The sequence below is a fragment of the Fusarium vanettenii genome, assembly GCF_000151355.1.
Source record: "Fusarium vanettenii 77-13-4 chromosome 3 genomic scaffold NECHAsca_2_chr3_3_0, whole genome shotgun sequence".
Taxonomy (NCBI): domain Eukaryota; kingdom Fungi; phylum Ascomycota; class Sordariomycetes; order Hypocreales; family Nectriaceae; genus Fusarium; species Fusarium vanettenii.
Window position 1 is genome coordinate 684,721 of NW_003315880.1, and position 16,893 is coordinate 701,613.

The 16,893-nt window shown below is 52.4% G+C and overlaps 6 protein-coding genes across 6 annotated transcripts; 3 read left to right on the forward strand and 3 right to left on the reverse strand.

Moving 5' to 3' along the window:
• Nucleotides 1-894: 894 nt before the first annotated feature.
• NECHADRAFT_99525 (uncharacterized protein) lies at nt 895-4,308 on the forward strand (the record flags this gene model as incomplete). The annotated part of the gene is made up of 1 exon (XM_003052449.1): nt 895-4,308. The coding sequence occupies one exon, from the start codon at nt 895-897 to the stop codon at nt 4,060-4,062; it is 3,168 nt and encodes a 1,055-aa protein (XP_003052495.1). The 3' UTR covers nt 4,063-4,308.
• An 86-nt stretch (nt 4,309-4,394) lies between these two features.
• On the reverse strand, nt 4,395-5,093 carry NECHADRAFT_103668 (uncharacterized protein). The gene is made up of 3 exons (XM_003052925.1): nt 4,950-5,093; nt 4,836-4,898; nt 4,395-4,789 (listed from the first exon to the last, which is right to left on the reverse strand). Exons 1-3 carry the CDS (start codon nt 5,086-5,088, stop codon nt 4,473-4,475), a joined length of 519 nt encoding a protein of 172 aa, XP_003052971.1. The 5' UTR covers nt 5,089-5,093; the 3' UTR covers nt 4,395-4,472.
• A 984-nt stretch (nt 5,094-6,077) lies between these two features.
• Nucleotides 6,078-7,808, reverse strand: NECHADRAFT_103669 (uncharacterized protein; the record flags this gene model as incomplete). The annotated part of the gene is made up of 4 exons (XM_003052926.1): nt 6,078-7,268; nt 7,319-7,550; nt 7,599-7,655; nt 7,707-7,808. The coding sequence occupies 4 exons, from the start codon at nt 7,806-7,808 to the stop codon at nt 6,145-6,147; spliced, it is 1,515 nt and encodes a 504-aa protein (XP_003052972.1). The 3' UTR covers nt 6,078-6,144.
• Nucleotides 7,809-8,586: 778 nt separating this feature from the next.
• NECHADRAFT_103670 (uncharacterized protein) lies at nt 8,587-10,487 on the forward strand (the record flags this gene model as incomplete). The annotated part of the gene is made up of 3 exons (XM_003052450.1): nt 8,587-8,995; nt 9,224-9,600; nt 9,654-10,487. The coding sequence occupies 3 exons, from the start codon at nt 8,587-8,589 to the stop codon at nt 10,485-10,487; spliced, it is 1,620 nt and encodes a 539-aa protein (XP_003052496.1).
• Nucleotides 10,488-11,117: 630 nt separating this feature from the next.
• Nucleotides 11,118-12,073, reverse strand: NECHADRAFT_103671 (uncharacterized protein). Its single transcript, XM_003052927.1, has 3 exons — nt 11,813-12,073; nt 11,536-11,762; nt 11,118-11,484 (listed from the first exon to the last, which is right to left on the reverse strand). Exons 1-3 carry the CDS (start codon nt 12,042-12,044, stop codon nt 11,200-11,202), a joined length of 744 nt encoding a protein of 247 aa, XP_003052973.1. The 5' UTR covers nt 12,045-12,073; the 3' UTR covers nt 11,118-11,199.
• A 926-nt stretch (nt 12,074-12,999) lies between these two features.
• On the forward strand, nt 13,000-13,421 carry NECHADRAFT_77529 (uncharacterized protein; the record flags this gene model as incomplete). Its single annotated transcript, XM_003052451.1, has 2 exons — nt 13,000-13,338; nt 13,407-13,421. The coding sequence occupies 2 exons, from the start codon at nt 13,000-13,002 to the stop codon at nt 13,419-13,421; spliced, it is 354 nt and encodes a 117-aa protein (XP_003052497.1).
• Nucleotides 13,422-16,893: the final 3,472 nt, after the last annotated feature.

The window sequence follows — 16,893 nt, forward strand, 5'->3', positions numbered from 1 at the left end:
TAGATCGCGAGGACGCGCTCACTTATACCATGTTCTCACCATGTCGAGATTTGGGGGTACATGATGCCAAATGCCGATCCACAACCCGAATGGATTCGATTGATAACAAAATCCCCCCCGAAGTCGCAGTACTAATGCAGTACATACTCATGTAGGCAATGATCACGTACTCATAGAGGTTCTGAATACGTACTGAGATGGTGTGCGTGTGCCATCAAGCTCCCATCGTGATGTCCTCGCCAGCATCACCAATAGCAACCATTATGTCATGGGATGGATCGGTTAGGACACCCCGAAAACCCCGGCTGGGGAGAACAACTCCGGTTGGAGCTCCGATGGACGGTCTCGGCCCCTGGAAAAAAAGACTAAACACAACGTGCTTTAGCTGCAGTAGTCACGCAGCGGTTTTATTGCCGACCACCTGATTTGATTCGCGATTTGACTCGGTGACATGTTGACTCGGTGAAGACGCACAACAAATTCTCGTACCTTTTTTTGAGGGTCCCCTTTCACCGAGTCACAGGCGATAATTTCCCGCAACTACTTTTCACCGAGTCACTGGGTCCAACGTAAGAGACCCTTGCACGTGCCCTGATCCTTCTGGAACTAGCCCCCGATGGTTCTTCAAAGCTGGCTTGTACCTCTTTGTACCTCGATGTACCCCCCGGCAGAGGCTTCTCGTTGTCATGATTCCTTGCCGCCGGGAGGAGACACCAGTTAAGCCGCATGCTTGGCTTGGCCCTCGGACCATGACCGCCGACGCCACCATGGATGTTATCTTTAAAATTTGTCTGCGGCGCACGTCTTATACCGTCTCTCACAGCTTCAGGGAGTGACCATCTTTTGATCTCTACACCTTCTCATACCGGCTGAGACGACTCCAACAGGCCCATCATGATGTCGGCTTCTCGTCTCGGACAACGGCTTTGCCGTCAGTCTCGCCGTGTCAACACCCTCCAGCCACGTCTCACTCAGTCCCTCCGCCTGACGGGCAGCAGGCCATTCTCACTGTTTGTGCCCCTCGCCCAGGCCTCTCCCCGTCGCTTCGTCGACTCTCAGACCAGCACTCAGCTTGCCGAGCATGAGCTCTTCTCGCGGAGGCACATTGGCAGCGAGTCGGCCGAGCAGCAGGAGATGCTCAAGGTCCTTGACCCGCCCGTGAGCTCCATGGAGGAGTTCCTCGAGCAGACCATCCCCCCTCAGGTCCGGAGGAAGCAAAAGGGCCTCAACCTCGTTGAGCAATGGGAGGAGTCTGGCGCCGAGACTTCTGTGCCTCCCAATGGCCGCTCTGAGGCCTTTATCCAGAAGCAGATGCGCAAGCTGGGAAACAACAACACCGTCTATGAGTCTTTCATCGGTGCTGGATACTATGGCACCCAGGTCCCTGCTGTTATCCAGCGCAATGTTCTGGAGAACCCTGCCTGGTACACCAGCTACACGCCCTACCAGGCTGAGATCAGCCAGGGTCGTCTGCAGTCCCTGCTCAACTTCCAGACCCTTATCACCGACCTTACTGGCCTTGACATTGCCAACGCCTCCGTTCTTGATGAGGCTACTGCTGCCGCCGAGGCCATGACCATGTCAATGGCCAACGCTCCTCGCGCCAAGGGCAAGAAGACCTTTGTTGTCTCTGAGACCTGCCACCCTCAGACTCTCGCGGTTCTCCAATCGCGAGCTGAGGGTTTCGGAATTGACCTCGTCATCGGTGACGTGCTCGCCGACAACAGCAAGCTCGTCAGGGAGGCCGAGGGCACCCTTATCGGTGCTCTCGTTCAGTACCCCGACACCAACGGTGGTGTCCACGATTACCAGCAGCTCGCCGACATTGTCCATGAGAAGAAGGCCCTCCTTAGTGCCGCCACCGATCTTCTCGCCCTGACCATCCTCAAGTCCCCGGGTGAGTTTGGTGCCGACATTGCCATTGGAAACTCCCAGCGTCTTGGTGTTCCTCTGGGCTACGGTGGTCCTCATGCCGCCTTCTTCGCTACTTCGGAGAAGTACAAGCGTAAGATCCCCGGCCGTCTCGTCGGTGTTTCCAAGGACCGACTCGGCAAGCCTGCCCTTCGCCTTGCTCTTCAGACCCGTGAGCAGCACATTCGCCGAGAAAAGGCCACTAGCAACATCTGCACTGCCCAGGCTCTTCTGGCCAACATGTCTGCCTTTTACGCCATCTACCACGGACCCAAGGGTCTCAAGACCATTGCTCAGGATATCTGGGGCAAGACCCGTCTTGCTCAGAGCCTCATCCTCGAGAAGGGCGAGTTCAAGCTCCACACTGATGGTCTTCGTGAGGACGGCTCTGTTCTGTTCGACACTGTTACCCTCCAGGCTTCTCCCGAGACCATCGCCAAGGTCCACGAGAAGGCTTCCCTCCAGAGTATCAACCTTCGCCGGGTTGCTGAGGACAAGGTCGGCTTCTCCCTGCACGAGGGCGTGACCCTTGAGAGCCTTGGCAACCTTGTCAAGTGCTTCGGTGTCTCTGAGGCCGAGTTCAAGGCCGCTCTCGAGTCTGATTCCGCCAAGTTCCTCAACGACGAGATCCCCTCTGCCCTCCAGCGAAAGTCCACCTACCTCGAGCAGCCTGTCTTCAACCAGTACCACACTGAGACGGAGCTCCTCCGATACATCTACCTCCTTCAGTCCAAGGATGTTTCTCTGGTGCACTCCATGATTCCCCTGGGTTCTTGCACCATGAAGCTCAACGCCACCACCGAGATGCTTCCCGTCTCTGACCCCGGCATCTCCAACATGCACCCCTTCGCCCCTGTCGAGCAGGCTTCTGGTTACCAGGCCCTGATCAGCTCGCTCAGCAAGAACCTGTCCGAGATCACTGGCATGGATGCCACCACTCTCCAGCCCAACTCTGGTGCCCAGGGTGAGTTTGCTGGCCTCCGAGTCATCAAGCGATACCACGAGGCCAAGGAGGGCGGTGGGAAGCGAACCGTCTGCCTCATCCCCGTCTCTGCCCACGGTACCAACCCTGCCAGTGCTGCCATGGCCGGCATGAAGGTTGTCCCCATCAAGTGCGACGGCAAGACTGGTAACTTGGACATTGAGGATCTCAAGGCCAAGTGCGCCAAGCACGCCGACGAGCTAGCCGCTATCATGATCACCTACCCTTCCACCTTTGGTGTCTTTGAGCCTGAGGTCAAGCAGGTGTGCGACCTTGTCCACCAACACGGTGGTCTCGTCTACATGGACGGTGCCAACATGAACGCCCAGATTGGCCTCTGCAGCCCTGGTGACATCGGTGCCGATGTCTGCCATCTGAACCTCCACAAGACCTTCTGTATTCCCCACGGAGGTGGTGGCCCTGGTGTTGGTCCTATCGCTGTCAAGAAGCACCTTGCCCCCTATCTCCCTGGCCACCCTGAGATCGACCCTCAGCGAGGTGACGCCGCCCGCGCTGAGACTGCTGTTGCTCCCATCAGCGCTGCTCCCTGGGGTAGCGCCTCTATCCTGCCCATCAGCCACACCTACATCCTGATGATGGGTGGCGACGGCCTCACCAAGCAGACTGGCACCGCTCTCCTTAACGCCAACTACATCATGTCTCGTCTCCTGCCTCACTACAAGGTTGTCTACACCAACGCCAACGGACGATGCGCTCACGAGTTCATCCTCGATGTCCGTCCCTTCAAGGAGACTGCCGGTGTTGAAGTTGCCGATATCGCCAAGCGTCTGGCCGACTACGGCTTCCACTCCCCCACCATGAGCTTCCCCGTCTCTGGAACTCTCATGATTGAACCCACCGAGTCCGAGTCTCGCGCTGAGCTCGACCGCTTCTGCGACTCTCTCATCCAGATCCGCAAGGAGATTGCCGACATTGAGTCTGGCAAGACCCCCAGGGAGAACAACCTCCTCAAGAACGCCCCTCACCCCCAGGAGGATCTCGTCTCTTCCGAGTGGGACCGACCTTATAGCCGTGAGGACGCAGCTTACCCCCTACCCTGGCTTCGGGAGAAGAAGATGTGGCCCTCTGTGGCCCGCGTGGATGATGCTTACGGTGATACCAACCTGTTCTGCACATGCCCACCTGTCGAGGGAAGTGAGAACCTGTAGAGGGGAAAAAAAGGGAGATAATAGGTTAAACGATAGATGATGGGATTCAGTTTTTGTAGAGCGTTTGTTTATTTTGGAAAGCGGGAAAAAAGATCATATTCAACCATGATGGCTCCTATTGCATTGCTTGGAAGGTTTTCAGTGTTGGAACCTCTTCAACGAAAGGCGAATTGATCTCTGATTGGCAGAGTTTTTGCGATAAGCAATAGTTTTACTAGATAAAAGTTGAACCAATTCACACAAGTTAAAAAAATGACACGTTTAAAGAATCCACCAAAGTTTAAAAACACCAAAATTGTTTCACTTAAAAATTCATGATGACGCCAAAATGTGACTTGGGACTTGATATCTATTCGCTTTTTAAAAACACCATTAACCTGACAAGAAAACACCGAGTGAACCTTTTGCATTTAGTGATCCTTGGTGTGCTCAGCGTAAGCAGCCTCATCCATCAATCCCTCCAGGGCAGAAACGTCCTCGGCCTCAACCTTGATGAGCCATCCCTCGCCCTCAGGATCCTTTCCAAGATCTGCGGGGGTGTCGTTCAGAGGCTCGTTGACCTCGATGACGTTACCAGAGACGGGGGCCACAATGTCAGAGGCAGACTTGACGGACTCGACGGTGCCGAAGGACTCGCCCTCGGTCGTCTCGTCGCCTGTGGCGGGGAGCTCAACGTAGACAACGTCGCCGAGAGCTTCAGCGGCGTAGTTGGAGATGCCAATTGTGCCTAAAGGTGTTAATTGTTTGAACTTGTTGAGTCAAAGTGCGCTTACAGGTCTTGCCATCATCAGCCAGGTCAATCCACTCGTGGCTCTCAGTGTATCGCCTCTTGAGGACTGTAAAATGTCAGAATAACCTCTCATGAAAGATCAAGAGGTGCAACTCACGGTTAAGAGAAACTGAAAAGCATCGTCGAGGAGCAATGCTAGCGGCCTTGCAAGCAAAGACAGTCTGAGGAGCTCGAAGAGCAGAAGACCTCACTCGAGAGGCAGTAGCCCAAGCTTGTCTAGCGATGAATCCCGACATTGTGACTGGTGATGTGTAAAGATTTACAGAGAAGAGCGAAGTTCGATGGTGGTTTCTTGTTTATCTCTCTAAGATTTGTTTTGTCCTGGACTTTCATGTCCACACCTTTTCCCCAGCAAAGATATGCTCGCGCTCGGGGTTCTTCCGATGTACCTCGGAGTCACTGACCGACCCCGGCAGACCGCCCGGCTCATGTCCAATTAGTGCGTAACGGAGAAGGCGTTTCCTGCACCGAGTTGGCCCCTGGCTTTTTTGCAAGTTGTCATGAAATGAATTACATTTCACATGCGGAGGTTGGAGGCCCCCACAATCTTCTGAGATCCCCCTCCATCAGGCCATGGGAAAACTTGTGGGTGCCACGCTTACTTGTAGAGATACTTGTTATCTGCCGAGGAGCGCCTCACCTTTTTGAGAAGAACCAATCAGAGACGGTGCCGCGTGCAGCTCGGCCGTTTTCCGCCGCCGAAATCTCTGACCGCGATGCCACTTCCGATTCTCCACTTTGAGGGAGAAGTAGATGGTACCTGGCACTTTCACTGAGTCAAGTATAGATCTGGTGAGCACGGCCCTTGATGACGCGCTTGGAGGGTTGCTCACGACTTTTTTGCCTTCTGGAACCCCGGATTGTTGGACATCGTGACCCAACAATGGCTTAAGCGAAGACCAATTGATGCTCAGCTATGAGTAATTGGGTAATTGCAAACGAGGATTTCATTACGTTGGAGTTTGTTTTCCTGAGGGGTCCGGTGGAAGACGCAGAAATGGTTCCGAGAGGCCATGCCGGGTATGACAACGGTGTCATGATCACATTGTTACTCTCCAATGCCCAATAATATTGAAGAAGTAAACATGGTGTGGACAAGTTGTGCAGCAGAATTATCATGGAGGGTTCAACTACAGACACGAAAGCAGTCAGTTGACACTCGACACGTCAAGATGTGAGATAGTCCCGTAGGACAACAGCTACACCGGCTACAGATGCTCAAACACACATTAACAATAAAATACTTTTTTTAAACGCTCAAGATATCATTATTTTACGTCCATAACCATGTCTCACGACTGAAGCCAAGGCTGGGGGAATCCGCCAACCCACTCCTCAACCTCCTTCCGCAGCTCACCAATCTCCTTGACAGAAGATCCATCACCAAGATACTCGAGGAAGGCCTTGACGGTCTTGGGGTTCTTGGCGCCCTTGGCCTCGGCAGCTGCTCGGGCGTCCTTGTCTACGGCGATGGTGATCTTGACGCCCCGGTCGACAATGTCGGCCACGCGCTTAAAGTCCTCGGCAGAGAAGCCACGGGTCGTCATGGCGGGTGTTCCAAGACGGAGACCGCCGGGCTTGAGGGCGGAGCGGTCGCCAGGTACTGTGTTCTTGTTGCTGGCAACGCCGACGAGCTCGAGAACACGCTCGACACGGGCGCCGTCGACGCCCTTGGACTTGAGGTCGACGAGCACCAGGTGGTTATCAGTGCCACCAGAGACAAGCTTGTAGCCAAGGCTGGAAAGCTGGTTGGAGAGAGCTTGTGCGTTTGTGAGAACTGTCTTCTGGTACTCGGCGAACTCAGGGCTCTTGGCCTGGCGGAGAGCGACAGCGAGGGCAGTGATGGTGTGGTTGTGAGGACCACCCTGGTGGCCGGGGAAGACAGAGGCGTTGATAGGACCCTCAAGGTCGTACAGGATCTTGTTGCCCTTCTTATCGGTGCTTCGCACGCCCTTGCGGAAGAAGATCATGGCACCTCGAGGACCTCGAAGGGACTTGTGGGTAGTAGTCGTCACAACATCGGACTTGTCGAAAGGCGAGGGAATCACACCAGCGGCAACGAGGCCAGAGATGTGAGCCATATCAGACAAAAGATATGCGCCAACCTCATCAGCGATAGCACGCATGCGCTCGTAGTCGATAAGGCGAGAGTAGGCAGAGGTTCCGGCGATGATGATCTTGGGTCGGTAGAGGATAGCGTTGTCGCGGAGCTTGTCATAGTCGATTAAGCCAGTCTCCTCGTTCAGGCGGTAGGGGAAGGTCTCGAAGTACTTGGACACCATCGAGATCTTCTTGTGAGGTAGCTGGTAGCCGTGGGAGAGATGGCCGCCATGAGGAAGGTCGAGACCCATGATGCGCTCATGGGTGTTGAGGAGAGCGGAGTAAGCGTAGAGGTTGGCAGGAGAGCCAGAAAGAGCTACAAACCATCAGTATCTCATCCAAGAAAAGCCATGGATGATCACTTACGCTGAACATTGACACCCCACTGCTCAGGATCAAGACGGAAAGCCTCGAGAGCTCTCTTCTGGCACAGACGCTCGGCCTCGTCGATGTGCTCATTACCACCATAGTATCGAGCACCGGGGTATCCCTCCGAGTACTTGTTCTGCATAACACTGCCAAGAGCATCGAGGACGGATCGCGAAGTGAAGTTTTCCGAGGGGATAAGGTTGATGAAGTGGTTTTGGCGCGTCTCCTCCTGCGAAGAAGTTAGATTATGTCAATTGAGGTTGGTGGTGATACTTACGCGCTTCAAGATGGCGTGGATCTCAGGGTCGCCATTCTGAAGAGTAGCACCCAGAAGCTATACAAGTCAGCTATCAATGGTCATGATCTCGTCGAAAATGATTCTCACATCTGTTTGAGAAGCAAATGTTCTCGTAGAGACACGGCTGGCCAGAGACGACTTGCCTCGGAGGCATTGGCCAGTCTGTCGAAGAGCCCTCATGTTAATCATGGCGACGGTATTACGAGATGGTGAACTAGCTCTTCCAAAAGGACAAAGACAGCTTCAACCAATCTTCAAGAGGAGCTTATCATCTAATAAGAAAAGGAAAAAAAGAACATTTCCGAGATGAAAAAGGTCCCACATCATGTACCGTAGCTCAGCCCGGCCATCTCTCTCGTTGCGCCGCCGGATCATGAGTACCTCCCAAGACAATCAATCGCCATTGTCACCGAGTTAAACAACGTCACCGAGTCACAATCTGGAGGAATGGAAGTCCGGGAGGGTTGCCCCACTCGCGCTCCGAGGATTTGCGTTAGGGTGGGTTTGAGCCGGAAGTGAGCTACCTCGAGGTACCTGAGAGATCCAAGTGAGCGTCTAGACCCGCCATGGCTTGCGCCCCTAGAACGGCTCTGGAAGGACAAACAGGAAGCTGGGCGTTCTGGTCTAGGGTAGGCTGCCCGCCTCACTTTCTTATGCTCCCGGTTAGCGTCCAGGGATGCCCACTCAACATCTCCCCATACGTAATAACCGTATCTACCAAGAACTGACGAGCAGTTCCCCCACTGCCCAAACACCTCCACTCGCTTGTCTGGCCCCCCGGAGGTCCCATCCGACATACGGCATCAAACCGCGCGCTGCTTGCTCAACCAAGCAAGCAAGATCCCCAAGGGACCACCCCTTGCTTGGCTTTTTACCTACGGGTGTGGCAAAAGGCGCCTACCTCGTGCAGGCAGGCGCTGTGTGTCCACCAGATCCTGTACCTGTCAACCCACTCTTCCTCTCCGGCATGAGGCCCATGCCCATCATCCGGAGCAGGACGGGCTGCTTCACTTGCCGTCGTCGCAAGAAGAAGTGCGATGAGAAGAAGCCCGTGTGCAGCGGCTGCAAGCGTAACAAGCTCGAGTGTCACTGGCCCGAGCCGACTAACAATACCAACAACTCCTCATCTTCATCGTCTCAGCCGCGGACTAGCAAGGCCAGTGCCTCGGTCGCCCCGGACTCGGCGTCGGCGGGTATCCATCGTCCAGTTCAAGTCACGACTGAGCGCCGTTCCTTCTCACAACCTCTCCAGCATCGCCGGCAGCAGACCGAGCTTGAATCGGACCATGAGCCGGAGGCCGAGCCGGACCCGGAGGACCAGCCGACGATTGTCGTCTTCGCCTCGTCACATCCCGGCTTGCTCCAGAACGGACCCGGTCCCCCTGACGACACTTCCCCGACGTCTGATGATGCCCACATGATTGATGCCGAGGCTGATGACGAGGCTGAGGATCAAGGTCAACCTTCGCCATCTGCATCAACTACAACATCGTCAGCTAGCTCGTCAGACTCACCAACCACTATACTTCCCGCTGCCAGGTATGATCGAGATGTCACCAACGCTCTCGCCCTGGCCGTCGCATCAGCCGGACCTTCAGATGCAGGCTTCACTATCAACGGCGGCATCCCCATGCCAATGTCGATGCTGCCTCAGCAAGGTCACCATTCCTACGAGCTTCTCAGTTACTATCTAGCACGGACAGCCAACAGCATGGGCAACGGCTCAACAGACGTCAACCCCTTTATCGCCAAGCTCATCCCGCTGGCCTTTTCCAAACCTCTAGTCTTACAACTCATCCTCGCACAAAGTGCCGCTCATCGTCAGGCGTCGGCTGAGCCGCTGCCAACTGATGAGGTCGCCCAGAGATACTATACGGACTCGCTACGCATGTTTAGGAATGTCGTTGATGAATACGTCTCTGGGAATGCTGAGAATACTCTCGTCTTGACTGTCGGAAGTCTCATCATGTGCTTGACCGAGGTCTGCAACGCCCACAGCTTCTCATTAAGTGGTAGACACTGACACCGTCGCAGGTCGCCAAAGGAGATATTCACGGCACCATCTTTGACCATCTTACAGCCTCCAAGTCATTAGTGAGCACCTTACTCACTGGAGGCCAAACAGAACCGTATGGCGACTTGCCGGATTTTCTTATCGAATACTACATGCACATGGCAGCCACCAGCATGATCTCCATCGATCCCCAGTACAACTCGCAATCACTATTAAGTCCAGACATCGAATTTCGAGCCAGAGAGCTCGTCGCTCGGAAATATGTCGGTCAACTATGCGGGTGCTGGCTGGAACTTCTCATCCTCATCTCACAAATCTTCCATCTCGGACAAAGCATGTTGGCAGTCGTAGATGGACAAACAGTTCCCCCAAGTCCCGATAGCATCGTCAACTTTGCCTTTCTCCAGTCACAGGTCATGGGCTTCTTCCCTGATCCTTCAGTCAGTCCCTACTCGAGACTCGCTGGCCTGGTATGGAAACAGGCGGTTCTACTCTACCTCTGGTCGGTGCTGGGCACACCTCAACCACAAGCCAGCAACAGTGTCCACAAGGCTTTGATGGACTCCGCTGTGGCAGAAGCCATCACATTACTCGATCAGTTTCCCGCCAGCGAGAGGATAAACACGAGTCTTTGCTGGCCCCTTGCCGTCATCGGCTGCTGCACGTCAGACCCGATTGTGCAACAGGTTCTAAGGGACCGATTACAGACCATGCTAGACACTATCGGGCTAGGGAATATGAGGCAAACTCTAGTGCTGCTGGAACATATTTGGCAGGAGCCGCTGGACCAAGTCAGTCCTTGGACCTTGTGTAGGGCGATGCGGGAGCACCAGATCTGGATATCATTTGCGTGAGATGAGAAACGCGGGATCCTATCATGTCCAACAAGGGCTAAAAGTCTCTGGCCCAACTTCCTAAGCATCTGCAGTGACTGGCTTATGCAGTGCCTAGGGTCGATCGGTCTGATCACGGGTCGAAAGACCTTGGCATCGCTATCCAGAAACACTCGATGCCTTCCGAAACACCATCGGAGAATGACAGGCGCCAAGTGTCACATCTCTTGCCTTGCCATACACATGTCATTTCGTAGGATAGTGGATGCTATGAAACAGTTACCGGAGCAGTGGAGCAACTGTTGGCCACCATAGCTACAGCCTCATAGCGGCTGTTGGTGATGCTACAGCAGATCTACCAATACCGAGCGGGTGAATCAATGACACCACCCGAGCTACCGTTGAGAAGTGCGCATGTATGACTCACCGGAAGCGCTTTCTCAGTTCCCGTGCCGAGCGTCGCGACATGAAGGGCAACGGTAACCGGGTCGCTCAGACCAAGGGCCTTGGATATTTGTGTGGTTCTTTTTGCAAAGGGAACATTTTGGATGTAAATATATAGCCCGTATCAGTACATAATAGATAATGTATACCCTTGGACGTGCGAGTGATGCGATGGTATGAGACGCGCAGTATCATCAACCCGTTATATGACCAAGATAATAATCCTTCTATTCCCTTTCTATTCTCATCAAACTCATAAAATATTATCGCCGCCTATCAAAGCCATCGCTTATAGCAGAAACTCCCAAATCTTGGAAGACACAAGCACTCCGTCGTGCGCCGCCCGAGCTCTCGTGATGCCCTCCTCGTACATGTCCTTGTCAAAGATCTTTTGCTCATACCTCGCCTCCATAATCTCCGACATGATAAAGTCGTCAAACTCGGGGTGTGCCTGGAAAGAAATGACGCGGCCTGGCTCATAGAGGCCTTGGACCTCACATCGAGGGCTGCTGCCCAGGCTGACGAGGCCCTTGGGGACATCCAGGACGGCATCTCGGTGCATTTGATGAAGGCCCTGTTGCGGTTATTAGTGCATAGAGATTGAATGGAGCATGTTGAGGCATACAAGTGATGAAACACCTAGCAGCTTCTGGCCAGTCTCGTTGAGGTTGATCCTGTCGACACAAATCTCCCATCCTCCCGGGCTCAGTCCAACATTTGCGCCCAGCGCCCGACCAATAATCTGATGACCAAAGCAGATGCCGACAATAGGCTTCTTGGTGGTTGTGTATACCTTGCTGACAAAGTCGACCAGCTTCAAAATCCAAGGGTCATCGTGGAAAGCAGTGAACTCTGTAAAGGTCAGCTTGCGCAACTCAGAGACAACGAGGTATGACACATACTGCTTCCAGTCAATAAGAAGCCATCCACATCATCGACGTTGGGATACTCTTGTGCCGTGACGACATCCCATTTGCTGAGATCCAGGCTCACGTCGCTTCCCTTCTCACCCAAGCCATCGAGGCCCTTGACAAGAAGATCCCGAAAGATGTTTCCATATGAGCCACGCGAGGCGTTGACAGAGGGAAAGGGAGTATCACACTCCAACACAGCAAGTCGAAAGGTGCGCGTCATCGTTATCCGAATATCTCAAGAGAGTTGCTAGAAAGAGTAATCCTGCTCTCCATGAATCAAGACAGCCCTACCCCGGGCCTTTAATCAAGCACCCCTCCTTCTGCCGGCCTTCGGAGACCGTTGAGCAATAGCCGCCCCGACCACCGGGGCATTTGTCATTTGGGTTGTCCTCATTAGGAAGATTCGCGAGAGCGGAAAACGACCTCATTGGGTTGGCTTTATCTCTTTCGGTCCGCCGTTTGCCGCGACTCCACATCGGACCCCGTGTGACGCTCTGAACCTGGGGGATAGATGAGATGAAGCGCGGAGCGGATTGCAGGGCTTAGTTTATGATATCAAGATTGCGGGGAAGTATTGGGTGTGAGTCAGTGTACACGTGGTCTTTTAAAGTTGTTCTGTAGAAATCGAGATGTGAGGAGCCGCGCTATCAGGTTCATGAGTGAGGGGCGCCGAGTTCGATCCATGTGCCTTCAAGGACTGCGCGGCTCTACTCGTATCTAAGTATTTTTGATATACACAAAAGGAACAAATTATCGGCACAAGCAAGGGACGCAGAGTGGTCTCTGGAGGGGTAACTAGTTGGTAAGTTTACTCAAGGACAACATGATAATGAGAGTATTCAGGTACTCCTAGCAGTTTGATGCCTATGTCAAGGCTATATGATTGACGGGATATGTTAGCGATAGCATTTCAGAATGATTTTAATTTGGTTATTCCATGAAATGGCCTCCAGGTTGAAACACAGTCTTATAAACATTGCACAGCGTATATACAGGGTAGTATGACACAGGGGTTTATAGACTTGTAGAATCAAGCACCACCTAGGAACTGCCATCCGTACAAACATGGGAATGATGAGCCTTGTGATCATTTTTGATGAGAATCTTGGGGGAAGTTGCGGTATCTGGCTGGCAGACATCGTACGGTTTCCCCAGTTCTCATAGCATCATTCAACATGTCAAGCGCAGGCTTCGAGGACCAAGTGCCCATTCAAACACCCCTCTGCAAGAAGAATTTTCGAAAGTATGCACGGCGTCAGATAGAACTGGAGGTTGAAGCAGATAACGCTGTAAAACCCGAGAAGGAAACCGAGAAGCCTCCACAGCCAACCCGGATTCAGCCAAGACGAGTCGCAAAGGACAAACACTTACGGACCAAGATGGAGACCAAGAAAAGAAATGCCGAAGAGGCCTTCAATGAGTCAAAGAGGAAAAATACACGGACAGAGGATGAGCTTGAAGACGACGACCCGTGGACTTCGTTTGCGATTTCACTGGACCAGATGGAAACCCGAGTAATCAAACAAGCCAAAAGACGCATGTCACACAACTGTACCTTTGGACCTGTACCATGGGTATGTAGTCTCTGCGTCAATGAAATCAACAAGTCGTCAAAGGAGATTTCGTCCCCGAGGAGTCCGCCCATAGCACCGGTTGCTGATATGGCTCCCATCGGCGAAGAGTTGAAGCTTCACTCACAGGAAATTTCGAATAATGGAAAGAGACCTAGGTTCTTGTGTGGGGGTATGGACTGTACTATGGATGCTTGTGGGGAGACCATGTTTATGTTTCTATAGTCTTGAGGGGCAAGCGATGCTATCCTGCTGGGGTTGAATCATCGCTTTCGTATGTGCTGAATGATTTTTAGACAAAGCTCCCTTATATACTGCATTCCCACTCTTTCATACGAGCGAGGCTGTTCTTCTCGCTGTCTCTGGGTGCCCGTCTTATATCCTGCATGTGACGGGGACTTTCTTGGACCATCAACACAATGGCCAATGTCGGATTACGTGGTAGTGTGCCCGGATTTCGTAATGGAGAATGCTCTCAAGTATATGGCTTAGCCAGAAGATTCTTTTTCTTCTTTCCCCTTTCCATTCGGGAATGCCAACATGGTGATTCCCAGGGGAATGGCCAGTGGAAAGGGTAATGGGATGGCAGGGTTGGTCATAAGGGCGATAGCCATGGTCTGCTTCATTTGTTGGCGGGCAGCGGGGTCGTGAACGGTCTGAGCTGTATCCCCGGAAGCGGTGCTGTTTCGGGGCGAATTTGAGTTGATTGTTCTGCCTCCTCCACGAGTGCCTCGTCGTCGAGGTTGGTGTGTTCGCTGGCTGTTGGAGCGAGGGGCTGAAGATGGTTGTCGAGGTTGATTCATGTTTGAAGATGCGCCGGTAATGTACAGGGAAGGTGGTGATGTTGAGATTGTAGAGAAATTTGTGTTATTGACAGTCTATGAACGCGAATCTATATACTTGGTGTCAGCTTGGGTTGTTACAACAATCAGGCCATGACAGATTGGACGTGTCTCGATTGGGTTTCAAGATGTTGCCCAACCCTGGGGAAGCGGATGTGATACAGGTACGAATATTAATAAGATGCCGATAATTATCTGTTATATCTGTTAAATGGCTTGATATGGGCTGCTTCAGTCGTGTTTCAGGGTCCAAGACATGGCTGTCAGACGGGGCTCCATCACTACGTCTTGGCATCGCAGCGTTAACCCAATGTTACGATGGGGAATAGCCTCAAACGCTTTATAGTAAAGAAAGCTAAAGGATATGTGCTAAGCGATTGATCCCAGGCCAAATTGCACATCAGAAAACATGATCCTCACGATAATAAACATGGACGCTCAATTGGACCAGGTCTCGACGCTGTGAAGCCCGACTTGCGAACCCCGCCCCGATGGCGCGGATTTTGCATCGGCAACCTCGCGTAAGAGGGGGGTGCAATCGGGACCCTGAAAAGGTCATGGTTGGTGGATTGGAAGCCGTCTCGGAAGAGTTCCATGTCCGTCATCCATGCCGACAGGGGGGTGTTCAGGGTCATCTGGAGACGATGGTTCTTTTAAGCGTGTCTTGACAAATGGTAGACGAGCTGTGAAACTTGGCACGAGAAGTTGGATCGGAGCTGGCGATAGTGACGCATCGGGTGGCAAAGAACCACCTTGCCTTGTTCTTCGGACGAGTGGGATAGTAACTCTAGACAGCTAAAGATGATTCTCGCAAGAGAGGGGTGATTCCATTCACGAATGACAAGGAACAACAACCAAGGTTTCTATCTGCCTAGTCCGTCGTGAGCTTATCCAGAAGCTTCTCGATGCTCCGACACTGTTATCTCGTACCACAGCTACAGCTCCAGCTACCGAATGACCCCATCACGCGGCATCCAAAGGTTAAAGCCACCGCCAAAATCACTCAAAAGCGCCCCATCTCAGATCGGATCGCCAACCAGCGCCCGACAACCCCTCATCCCACGTTGATCCCGCATCACCTGGTGGATCTCGGACGCACAAAACACGCACGACGCACAAAGGCCGCAGCCTCTATATAAGGCACTGCAGATTCCTTCCTTGTCGTTTTTCTTTTCCCCATCAGCGATTCACTGTCAAACAAACAAACAAATCAATTACCTTTTAACTTTCGGTTTAACACCCAACCCTCACAACAACAATCACAATGGCTGGCGACTGCGGATGCTCTGGCGCTTCTAGCTGCAACTGCGGCTCTAGCTGTAAGCCATCCCCTGAACCTCACCTGTAACTGAGGCCTCGCTAACACCATCAGGCTCTTGCTCTAGCTGCAAATAAACAGCTTAAACCACCCTCTCTCACCACAACCATGATCGAAAATCATTGAGATACCACCCCCACTGTGACACTTGTCACAATTCTTTCCCCCCTTGTCTCTGAGACGTTGGGTCGTTCTTGTTGGTGTCATGTCTAGATTCGGGCGTTGGTCTTTTGACGAAACGGAAAAAACACGAGTTTAATGTGGATTCATGAACGGTTGGGTTTTGGAACATCTTGTGGTTGGGAATTTGGGGTTCACTAGCTTCTAGTCCATCTTTGGAAACAAAAATATTTCTTTTGTCGAAAATTCTCTCGTCGTGATGTCGTGCATCGTTGGTGTTGTATCACTTTGTGAATGCCAGACTCTTTCGGTGAGCTCATAGGCAATCTGGGCACCACGAACTGTCAAAAGGCTCATAAAGAATGTCTGAAGACAGTTGTAATTAATAAAATAGGCATCATTGTTCTATTATCGTAGTGACCATGAGCGTAATTGATCGTTGGCGCGCTTCAACAAGCAACCAAGCACGAGTTCACAACTTCTGTCGCATTCACCCTGCCCCCCCTTCAACCTTTTCCGAACCAACTATGTTCAGCAGACGGGCAATCGCATCTTCCTTGCGCCTATAGCACCTTCATATGATCCATGTGATATGTATTTCTGCCATGGCCTCTTCATAGGCATTAGGTGTTGGGATAGCTCGTGGTATGTTGTGCAAGTATGTATTCGTTAATTGAACAACTCAAGCGACGCGATTCTTGGCCTGGTCTAGTCTGGATATTCACTCACCTTTAAGACCCACGGGCGCGAGAAACAAGTAAATGTCTAGGTCGCCAAAGCGACCTCCTTCTTCGTCCTTTGTGTCCTGTCAAATCCCGTGAGCCACCAGAAGGCATCCGCAACATCTTTCACTCATTTCTATGCCTTGATTCTACTATAATGCCGCTATATAATTGATACTACATGCCATATAAGATGGAAGCCTGCCTCTTGGCGATGAAAACAAGCGAAAGAAGCCTTGAGCAAATCACGTAGGATGAATACAGACAGCAGTATAAATTCTCTCTATCGCTCGTGTGTTCAAACCATCGCCTTGATCAACTATCTCATTCGACGACCAAGGAGTATCTCTCATTGCCCTATACACTCGCCTGCCCATGATGCCCAGTCAGTGGAACACGAAAGGCAAGAGAAACTGAGACCCTTTTGATATACCGGACAACGCAAAAGACTGAGGCAGCTCTAAAACCTGAACACCGAAGTACAGTGAGCATCATA

Coding starts and splice junctions, on each gene's coding strand:
- NECHADRAFT_103668 (XM_003052925.1), bottom strand. CDS start 5,088: ATGTCGGGATTCATCGCTAGACAAGCTTGGGCTACTGCCTCTCGAGTG. Junction 4,899..4,949: donor CTTTTCAGTTTCTCTTAACC/GTGAGTTGCACC, acceptor GACATTTTACAG/TCCTCAAGAGGCGATACACT. Junction 4,790..4,835: donor GGCTGATGATGGCAAGACCT/GTAAGCGCACTT, acceptor TAACACCTTTAG/GCACAATTGGCATCTCCAAC.
- NECHADRAFT_103671 (XM_003052927.1), bottom strand. CDS start 12,044: ATGACGCGCACCTTTCGACTTGCTGTGTTGGAGTGTGATACTCCCTTT. Junction 11,763..11,812: donor CTTCTTATTGACTGGAAGCA/GTATGTGTCATA, acceptor TGACCTTTACAG/AGTTCACTGCTTTCCACGAT. Junction 11,485..11,535: donor TGCTAGGTGTTTCATCACTT/GTATGCCTCAAC, acceptor TAACCGCAACAG/GGCCTTCATCAAATGCACCG.